Source organism: Falco naumanni, chromosome 2 (genome assembly GCF_017639655.2).
Source record: "Falco naumanni isolate bFalNau1 chromosome 2, bFalNau1.pat, whole genome shotgun sequence".
NCBI lineage: Eukaryota > Metazoa > Chordata > Aves > Falconiformes > Falconidae > Falco > Falco naumanni.
The window spans coordinates 66,150,553-66,161,944 of NC_054055.1; the positions used below are offsets into that span (position 1 = coordinate 66,150,553).

The 11,392-nt window shown below is 41.2% G+C and overlaps 1 protein-coding gene across 1 annotated transcript; it reads right to left on the reverse strand.

Annotated features, from left to right (window-relative positions):
* Positions 1–5,697: 5,697 nt before the first annotated feature.
* On the reverse strand, positions 5,698–11,010 carry ATP4B (ATPase H+/K+ transporting subunit beta). The gene is given in 6 exon segments (XM_040584166.1): positions 5,698–5,892; positions 6,056–6,148; positions 6,699–6,755; positions 8,080–8,279; positions 9,061–9,174; positions 10,399–11,010. Coding segments are annotated over 6 exon segments (1,014 nt in total). The 5' UTR covers positions 10,754–11,010.
* Positions 11,011–11,392: the final 382 nt, after the last annotated feature.

Genomic DNA, 11,392 nt, shown 5'->3' on the forward strand with positions numbered 1-11,392 from the left:
TCCAACATTTGACTAATGGGTAGTTCTGATCTGGCATGATGATGGTTGTCACCGCGCTGCATCTGCCTTTCACTCAACTGGAGAGCTGCTATCCCCAGAGAAACATTCAAAACACATCAACACTAACAAGTGAAACATGCACCAGGGAAAATCATGATTATTGATACACAGCTTTGCTGCGATAAAGGCAGAATGTCCTGATGTGGCAGAGAAGAAAGAAGAGAGACTGGTGTTCATTGAAAATCACCCATGCAGTATCTTTACAAGTGCTTTTCTTTATTCTGTTATGACCTCTTAAACTTTTGGATGTTTTGAACAGGTTGAAATCCAAAGTTTGGCTCAAAGATTTGATCTTTTAACACATTACTATATACACATCATGGTAAATCACTGTAAATAGTGCAGCAATACCAGCCCTAACCTGTCAGCAGGGCTGGTCCTAGCAGAATGCAAGGTTTCTGCATTGTAGCACATTCAAAAGTTGCAGACTTCAGGGAAGGTTTGTATTCTTTTATCATGTAAGCTTGAGAGAATTTGTTAAAAATAAAGCAGAGCATTAAGCACATACTTGAAGCTTAACTCTCTTAAAACAGGCAACCCAGGTAATTTATGCTAGGTAGAGTGGACCTCTAAATTTCTGATGCTGATTTCTAATGAACCTTGAAATGGTAAGTTTTTACAGACTAAAATAATGGTAGAATGCCAGTTTTCAAAGCGGTGTGAGGAAGTCCTGTCCAAATGTGGTCTTGACAGCCTGAGATCAGCCCTGAACCTCATATTAGAACTATTGAAGAAGATGGCTAAAAGAAAATTAAAAGCCTGGAAGGTTAATTATTAATGACAGAGTACATAATAGGTCTTATCAAATGAGTATTGGAGGAGGTTGCAACTTTTTAGCTAGTCAAGGACGATGGATATGTTTCAGCATCTTTAGGTCTTTTCTGTTTCATTGCATTCTGATTTTATATATGTATTTTACAATATCAACAGATTGTATGTTAAAGGATTATGAACTGTTTACTGCTGAATCAAAAATAGTTTTTGTGGCATTATATGCCTGAAATATATATGACTGAATAGCTGCATCAGGTAAGATTGTACTGGTGTTTAACATTTTTTTTTTCAATAAACCAGAAGAAAATTTAAAAATATTTTTAGATTATGCTGGCTAGAAAAGAAGTAAACAATGAAAGGAAAGATTAGCGTGGAATGCTTGGCAATCAGAGCATGTCCAAAAAACATTATGGTTACACTACACATCTTTTGAACAAAGAGTTCAAGCTACACTTCTAGGAGATAAGACTATATGCTGAAAATGTGGGATCGTAAAAATGACGTGGGTGTCAAGGTGGACGAGGAGTGCATGTGTCTCTTAGATGGTGTTTTAAGGACCTAGCTAATCTGATTTTGAATGTATAGGTAAACCTGATAATGGGTTGGAAAGTGATGTTACATCCAGACACATACAGTGAGACCAATAGTGTGCAGCCATGTACTTGTTAGCGTCATCATTTAAAAGGATATTGGAAAAATTCAGACTTGAAAAAAGCCCTTCCCCCAGTTATTTAATACCTAAGCTCAAGATCTTAAGTAACAGATTTAAGGAACTCCTTCAGTTTATAAAAAATAAAATATAATGAGAAATTACTGGATTTATGTCAGGTCACACAAAAAGATACCATTTTAACAGGCTCATCGATACCAGGAAAGAAAAGTGACACAAAGTTTAAGGACTGGGACTTGAAATTGGAATAATTAAAATTAATTACCTAGTTCATAAAGATGGTAATAAAGCCCAGATCATATTTTGTTTGAAATTATAGAATTCCCACATTGGTACAGTAGGACTACACATAAACACACACATTAATGATGAAGGCTGTTATCTCAAGTGTCTCTCCAGAATTCAGTTCTTTCTCATTTTAGACCGAGCAAGAGAGATGGAGTGGGATCCTAAAAAGGGAATTTTCAGCCCAGTTTCTGCTCTTAACATAATGAGAAGTGCCATGCATCTTGTTACCACTCTGGTATCAAGAAAAAGAAAGAGAAGAAAAGTGAACAGTTTTTGTTCTCAGTGAGAGAGTTTTTCAAAATAGAGCAAAAGAAAAGGACACCTGTTCTTTCATGCACGTTTTTATTTTATGTTAAAAAAAATTGTTTGAGCTTGAATTTTTGTATCTGAAAGAAATTAAGCTTGTGAAGGGGGTGTATGTGCAAGGCATAATGTATTTTCTGCAAGTATTATTGATGCAGCTGCTGTTCTACATCCAATTACTGAAAGTAACACATGCTTAGACTGTTTCATTTGCTGCAGAATCAGTCTCTGCTTGACTTTTGTTACAGGTAAGAGATTAAAACCAGTTATATGTAATGATGAGAGGAATTCCCAAGTGCAGTGGCAATGACATCATGTGAGACTGTTAAGTCTTAATTATTAATATATAGTACTTGGGAATTCTGAAGGGTAGAGGGCAAATGTTTTGAACTTGCTGTAGTCTTATAGTACAAAAAATTCTTTAAGCATCAAGGAGCTTGTGTTCAGTGTTCTTCTGCACTCTGTTATTTATCATTTTTAATAATAGACAGTAGGACTTTACACTTCAGTTATTGGCTTTACAAGTTATATGAATATTTGTAAGAATAGATGGAAGTGTCGAGAGGAAGATGCATCTCAAAGCAACTGCCATGTTTTAGTTCTCTCTGTGCTGGTCTTCAAGAGTTTCATTTAACACCTTTAAGGGATAAGTCTGGAAACTAAAATTTATTGGACATAAAAAACCATGGCGTCAGTGATGCTAGTTTCATGGCATGTTATTATCTTCCCTGTGCCTCACAGCTACCCTCTCTGTTGCACAGCTGGTGGGAGAAAGGGCAGACAGTCTGGCACTGACATCCACCCAGCCGTCTCCTCCGGTAATGCCTGCCCGCCCCTCCGCTGCTCCAGAGGCACAGGCTGCCTGCCTGTTCTGTCAGATGGCCTTGCTGATCAACATCTAACTAAACTCAAAAATTTGTTTTTCACTTGTATTTTGTTACCAAATAGGCTGCTTCAGCTTCCCATGTAGCCTGGCGGGTTTTTTCCTCAGTTACATAATCAAATATCTAATGTTGCAACTGAATTTCCGTGTATCTGTGTATGTATACATCTGTATATGCATACATCTGTGTCACGTGTGTGTTTGAAAGAGTTGGAGACTTGCAATGGGACTACTTAAAAGTCTGATAAATGAGGCCATTTTGGACTTGAAAACAAAACTACTGAATTAATTCCTTAACAACACACTGTGCTGATGGTTAGTTCTTGAATATTATGAATCGCTTTTGCCACGTACATAAAACTGTTAATCTGTAACACTTGTACACTAACTTCACGGTGACTACAATAGCGTGGAGCTGCTGCTGCTTAGCTAGCCAAGGTCCTTGCTGGGCTCCAAGGTGAAGGTGGTCAGGCTGCAGAGCTCTTCCACCAGGGGAAGTGGCCGTCTTCAGTTCTGCTCTGTCATTGCTGGTGTTCTGTGCGGCTTGCTCCTGCCCCACCGCCCTGCCTAGAGGGGGATGCAGTGGCTCCTCAACTTGGTTTTGCTTTTGCCAGTCATGCCCCCGTGCCTTGGGCAGGATGCCCTGCCAGTTTCCTTCCCCTGTGCTTCTTTTGGTCTTTTATCTTGTACCTGCTGTGGCTTGGTCGTCTCCGAAGTGCAGCTGTGTGAGCCTGTCTTTTCTGCTTTGACGGTTCCATTGCTCACTACATGGAGTGCTTGTAGGTGGCGTGGGGCTGTGCTGCTGCAGTATTACAAAATACTTCCCTGCTGGTTTTTCTGCGATTTAAATGTGCTTGTATTTGGTTTCAGGCAAGCTGATATTAACTGTACCCTTTTACAGAGCTTTTCTTCTTAAGCTAGCCACAAACCTTCCTCTGTGCTGTTACTATTTGTAATTCCAGTGAAGAAAGAATAATCTCAGATGGTTCAAGAGAAATCTAGATTCAGTGTGGCAATCTTTGTACTGCAAGAACCAGATCTGGTGGACCTGCATACCTTTTTTTTGACCTAAGAATGCATCATCCTTTGGCCAAAACAGGGACACTTCAGTCTTCCGATGTGTTTGTCCCATCAAAGGTCTTTTTGTAAAGTCGATCTAGGCGGTCGTTGTGGAGCTGTGGTGATGCAGACACCCAGTCTGGGGGAAGTTTGTTCAGCATCTTCCTGTGTTATGCTGTAGTGCTACCTAAAATGTGAGCTTGTAATACTGCATCGCCTGATCTAAACATGCAAATTACAGACACAATCAAATATAGTCAAGCAGAGAGAATCTGTCTGTTAAACACCAGGGGAAGAGTTCTTGGTTTTCTTGGTAAAATTTAAATTTTCTGTTTATAGACAACCTTGAATTACCCTTGAGCATGAATTACAATTTTTTTACCAAAAGTGTTTTATTGTTTCCCACCTTATTTTGGAAGGATGCGCAGGGGGATACCTATGTTCCAACAAAGATATAAAATTCATTTTTATTCAGTCTCTTAGAGGAAAAAAAATTGAAACATGAAAGGCCAGGGGAGAACAAAAATTCTTATATGAGGGTGCATTTTCTTATTGTTTCTGAAATGCAGAATGTCCAATTTTTCTAAAAAAGGCTCAAATACCAATTATGGTTTTGAAGAGGAAATACTGCCTTCCAACTGGGTTCTTCCTTCAGGCTGGCTATCTGAATGTCACTGTAGTAAAGGAGGCTGACCTGTTACATCTTCCCATTTCCTCAAATGTCCAGGCAGTGGAGGTGTAAAGTGATGTCTTCTCTTGAATATCTTTTTCTGTGCAATATTTATTCTCTGGCTGAAGCATCCTGAACTCCATAGAACATAAACATACTCTACAAACACTGCAGTCTTGTGGCTTTGTATCATACATGGTAGACTTCTCAACTTTCAGATTTGGTGTTACTTCAGCATCTTCCAGATTATCATTGCTATACAGGGCTATTCTACTGGAAAAAAACCCCAAACAAATGACAACCTCTAACAGTTAAATGAGCACAGTTCTCTTGGATGTAACTGGATATTACGGTCTTACCAGTCATTTTTATTGTTACATACATATGGAAGTTGTAAGTGGTACAATAAAATCTGTAAACTAGAGGACAGATTTCAAGTTCACTTCTTTTGCAGTCATTGATTTGTCAGCTAAAAAAATTTGGCTTGGCTGACTAGTACAAAAAAACAATGCATTTGGATACAGATAATTTTAATATATTTTTATAACCTATACAGCCTATAAAACAGAGATTGAGAATTCTATTACTTGCTAGTATTTCAAAGTATTGATTACTTCTTCTAGCTAACTAATTACTTATCAATATCTGAGATTTAGTATCGTACATCAATTCCTTATTATGGTTTGAAAAGGGACAGAAAATGATGTTTTGGTCCTATACTTACTTTGTTGGCACAGGTGCTCAGCTTAGAGGAAATTTGTTTTGTACAAATATTTGCATGAAGGCAGCAGCGTACTGTAGCCATGGAATGTTAAGCTATGTATGTCGAGATAATCCTCATCTTCACACACTGAGAGTGGTATCTTGATTTTTAGCTATATCGCTCATCTTTCAGTAGAAAATGTCTCTTTGCACTGTAATTTGAGTAAATTTATATGGAGGTCATAGAAAATAAATATGGATGAATGTCATAATAGGTAAGTTTGTTCTTCATGTGTTTTTCAGAAGTGTCTCTGTAGCTGCTCAGTCTTCGATTTTCAATTTAAATTCCACTTTTCCTTCATATGGATCATGAACGTTATCAAAGGTAATTCCAGCTCCAATGATTTTGCACACTATTTTAAGTTCTACATTCCTGATAATGTTGAGAAATTTCACAGCTACCAAAGGATTGCTGTAACTGGGCTAGGAGGGGGGGAAAAAAAAAAAAGGTTCTTTAATTTTACACTACCAATTTCAAAATGAAGTCTTAAAATTAGCTTTCTTTCCAGTTCTTTTAAGATTGCAAAGATGCTCCATATGCTTCACCTTATACAAAGATAAAGAAGAAAAGTGATGTTACACCCACCTGTGCCTTTTTTCCATAGTAGGGGAAGTAGTGCAGGTTGAAGGTACCGTTCACGGGGTAGTAGTCCACCTCCAACGGCTGAGACTCATCACCCTGTTTGTAAGGTAAGAAAAACGTCATCGGCTAGGCAGCTGTAAGCCAGCCTTGGGCAAGTGTTTTGCTGCTAAAAGCCGTGTAGTGTGGATTAAAACTCAAGTTCAGCAGTCCGCTTAGCACCGGTCTTATTTTTCAAATAAAAGTATAAATCTCCCTCTGTTATTATTGCCAAGAAAAACAGGCAAGTGTTCTTTCATAGCAGTTGTGAATTCAGTGCTCGGGGACCCGCTGAAATGTGCAGAGAACCTGAAGAAGCTGCTCTGAGGTGTGAACTTCACTGCTGGTTGCTGAAAGCAAACAGCAAATGTCCCGTGCAGCACGAAAAAACAAAATTTTCAGGTGATTTAAAATAAAGCAAACTGGTTTTTTTCCCCCTTAATGTCTGCTGGTGCAAGAAATTGCACATAACTGAGAATATGTCTAGTATTTGGCCAGAATAATCTTATTTCCAGAGCTGCAGGGTAATCTGTCTGGTCACAACTGCACTTCATTTGCTATTGGAGCTGCGGTGCTTGAAATTACTGAGACTCAGACCTCATTCACTTACCACATATGTGCAGTTCACCCTTGGTGCAGTGCCATTGCCAGGCAAAAACTTGATAATCTGAAATAGAAAACACATCCTTGGTGGTCTTGGAAATTGTTTTTGAGAGAAAAGCGAGCAAACGATTAACGGAGCTTTAAAGGCCGCTTCATGTGTTTCTGTGTAAGGCACTGTCAAGCAGATGGGCTCATCTTGTGCACCTGGGCGAGGAGCCGTGTCGCGGCTGGATGTTTAGGAAGCAGGACATCCTGGGATGGGCGCTGCGGGCGGGCTCTCGCCTGGCCAGGGCAGGTAGCACTGCACCTCCTGGCAAGCCCAGCTGGCTCACCCACATGTGCCACTTGCTCTTTCTGATGCCCAGACAGCCGAGGGTCTCTTAAAACGGCTAGTTGCATGACGATAAAGGAAAAGCTGTATCTCTGTGCTTTTCATCTTACACCTGGTTAGAAAACCTTGGGCCCATTTGATCCTACAAAAATAGTGGGATCACATGGTGTAGCAGCAAAGGTGAAAGGGGATAAAGCTCCCCAGGCACCGTCCGTGTGCCTTTCCCCTGCCGGGGCTGGCACACAGCCTTGCTGGAGGAGGCAGAGGCACGCTGGGGAAAAGCCTGCGTTTCATCTGCCAAAATCGGGGGCACAGCTCTCCTCTCGGATCTTGCACAGATTCTTGAAAATGCCTGGGGTGCAAGCCAAACCTAAAATCAAGTAATTTTTGTCTATCAGGAACTGGAGGATAATTTGAGCTCTTCACTTTCTATCAAAATTCAACTAGAAGGCTCATAATTTTACCCAAAACCAAAAAGAAAATGCCTTTGTCTATGTCCTGAAGAAATTAAAGGAAGCTTAGAAGCTTCCCTTTTTCCTCTCCAAAACACGTATGGGTGGTTTTCACTGAGAAAACCATATACCAGGTTTGAATTTAGTTTTTATAGGTTCTGCTAAAGATTTGCTTTGCAGCCTGGAGAAATAAGGTGTGCAAGTATCGCCCCTCTGCAGGCGCTTTGGTTACTGTCACATCTCAATGCCTCGGCTGAAGGCACGGGGTCGCGGTGTGGCAGAACCAAACTGCTCCAGGTGCCACTCGGCTGGATGGGAGCGCCGCGGAGATGCTGACGGAACGGCGCAGAAGCCAGCGCTTTAGAGAGACGGTTCAGAGATCACTTTGCCCTGCGTTACTTTTCTGGGGCGGTGGCCGAGTCTCACTATTTCTTTGGTAACTTTGGAGGTCCCTGAGGAAAAGCACGTGAATTTTTCTTCCCACTATGACGCAGAGATTCGAGGCCGTGGCAGCAGGTGATACAGCAGCTCTGCAGCGGAGACTCGAGCTGTGGGGGGTTTCTCAGTGAATTCTCTCCTGCTCAGCACCTTGAGCTTGTACTTACCCTGTTCATTTTTATAATAAAACAGGGTTTTCCTTCTGGAAATCCAAAAGTTGGATCTGTGGCGCCGGAGCAGTTTTGAAGCATATCTGAGGTAAATTTGCAGGATAGTTTTGTTTTATTTGGGCCGTCGAAGGTGTCTTGGAAGAAGTATGTGTCACTGGTGCAGTTGATGTTCAGGTGCTGAGCAGCAGGTGTATATGCTAGATGTGTGAAGGAAGAAAGAAAAATTCACCTCTGAAGTTTTTCATACCTAAGTTATACATCCCAATATCAGGCTGGAGGTTATATCATGGGAGACTGTACTTCAAGTGAACTTGGGATTAGACAGAGTGAAGAAAGTTTAAATTGTTCCAGGGGGTTGTTGGGGTTTTTTTAGAACACTCAGGCAAAGCAAAGCAGGAGATCAAATTGAGTTAAGACTGGCAATTTGTGTTGATAGCTCCATATAAAGTCAATTTCAAATATGATTTTTCTCAATATGTGTATGAGAAACACGGAAATATGATATTAAGGCTCAAAAGGAATATAAACGCGTTAAGATATGAACAGGCAATGGAGTAGCTAACCTACTCTGACTATACTCTGATGACACTACGCAATGGCTTCACAAGACTTACTATGGCACTTTGATATTTGTAGTAACAGACAGTATTAGATGAATTTGGATGAGGCTAGGTTTTGAGACCTTTTTTCTTTCCTCTTCCTTCAGACCTTCTATTGGGCTATTTTATTACAACTAATTAGGATTAAACAATGTAAAAAAACTCTGAAACAAGGCTCTGCTTTTAATAATGTGTTTACATATGTTTGATTTATAGATTCATGAGGTGATTTGTTTGTCCCTTTCAGAAGATGCGTTTTCCGCTCAACATTTGTGATTTCAGAAGGACAAACAGAAAATGGAAACACTGAGTTAAGGTTGTCAGACCGTAACATGAAGAACATGTTTCTTCAATATTATGCAGGAAACCTCATTTTTACCTGTCAGAAAAGTCTGAAGAGTTGTCACTAAACCTTCCCAGGTTTTGTTGTCGGATGCGTTGTAATAAATTTGTAGTCCTCTATCCCCATAAACGTCAGGTCGTAATGTTACACCTTCACGGGGGAAGAAAAGGGAAGGCAAAGCAGAGGAGAGATGCCAGGCACAGGGTTTTTTATTTAAATTGACAATAGCAATTACGCTGCATCAAGACTCACTATTGTAAGTGTGGGAGATCCCCAGGCTTTGCGGGGAAGGATTAACCATGTACAGGAACCATCTCAGCTGTGAGTTCTTCAACCAAAACCCTAAAGCCTCCACTGCTGCTAAACTCTTTTTCTTTTCACGTTTATCCATGCTGTTGTCAGAACAGCTTGCAAAATTATCCCAGCAATTGCACTGGATTTCCCCAGGACTTGTTAACAATAGCAGTTACAATAGTCACATCAGGTTAAAGAAACAGATCATACTGCAGCATGAGAAACAGCTTTTGAAAAAGCAACGCTTAATATTTTACAGGAATGATTTTTCCAGCAAATGCCAAACTTCCTGAACATTGGGAGAGGAAACTTCTAAATACAACAGCAGCAGACAGAATAATTTTTAGAGCCACAGCTTTGCAAAAGTAATTTTTTCTCTCCCATTGTAAAAACAAGCCATCAAGGGGGTGAAGTTTTAGCCGTGTGCGCTGATGATCTCTTGCTGATGATCCCCCACGTCTCACTTCGTGTCCTAAATCTTTATTCCTAGCCCCATGTGTCTGCCTTGGGTTTATTTGCTTGGCCACAGGCACAGCACACCCCACTGGGAAGCACTCCTGCTCTCCCAGGGACTCCCCGTGCTACTCACCCCGGGCTGCTCGCCCCAGGACCCCTCTGTCTTGCCAGGCACCCCAAAACCCTCTGGGGTACTTTGGGGCTGGAGCAGAAAGCAGGGTTTCCCCAGGGGCTGCCCCCCGCCTTCAGGGAGAGGAGAGGTGTCCCACAGCCTAGAAAGGGCTTCATTTATATTATCTTACGTATGTTCATTAATGTATTAATATATTATATTTAAATATAAATATATTAGCACATAAATGAAATAAACACACCAGATTGTTTTAACCTAGAAGAATTTTCAGCCAGAGGTTAAACTTTGCAGGGATTGCTCAGGCAGAACCGACCTGATCTGTTCCACGTTTGTATCCTCTGGTGCCTGGGCTCTGCCAACGCTGCCCAGCCCAGCCCAGCCCCACCAGCTGCTGCGGGACCCTGGGGGGGTTTAACTCCCCCCACCCCCCCCCACCCCATGCACACACACACACACACACACACACACCCCAGGCTGGACCGTGGGCGTACCTGGGGATTTCAGCTGGTCTTGGTAATCTGGCTCGTATGGATTCACCGTCCTCATTAAAGAATAGATGGAGAGTGCGAAGAGCCCTGACATCACCACGTAGAAAGCCAGGTAGTACAGGCTGATCCACACTGTGGAAAAAATGAGGGCTTTTACCAAAAAAAAAAGAAAAAAAAAGAAAAAAAAAAGAAAAAAAAGGTTTTTAAGCATACCAGAAGAGAAGACTCTTATGTGTGAAAACCTACCCCAGTTAATCAAGGTCCTTCCCATGAAGAGCCTTGTTTCTGGATTCCAGACAAAACGACGGAAATTTTCCATCCGTTCGCTGCATGTCTTTTTTTCATTTAAAGTTGCCATTTTCTCACAAAATTTTCCCAAAACGTTCCTTCTGGGAAACTAAGAAACTCAACTGGTGCCCAAACAGCCACCCAAGAAAAATACTTTGGTTTTTATACCTTCCTCTCCGCTGAAGGTCACCAAGATCTGCTTCCTATACCAATGAAAGCCCCTGCTCACCATTATCAGCCCGCAGCAGATACGATTCTTTATAAAGGGTGTTGATAATGCTGGTGTTGGGGCTGGCAAGGAGAGGTTAGTTCCTATCAAATGTCCTTCTCCTTTCTCTTGACTGCCTTGGTACGTTGGCAGTTACGCATATTGTAGAGTGCCCTTAGGGCTTGCAATAGGCTTGGTGTGATAGCTGTTATCGGGACAGATAAAGTGAAGGAGAACTTGTTTCTCTCCAGGTTTTGTTGTTTGGGGTTTTTTTTCCCCCAATTAACCTGCAAACGATATAATTCTCCCACTACAAATTGTAGCCATCTGTTGGGATATAAGAGGTTGCACTGGGAGCGAGTGGGGGAAAATCACTGTTTGCCGTGTTGCGCAGCTGGGGAAATGAAGATCCACGTTTTTCTGTTTTCTGCCAGGAATGATCCTTAGGTGATCTCTGATGGTGCTAACTCATCTTCAGAGAATGTAAGATAAAAGTATATA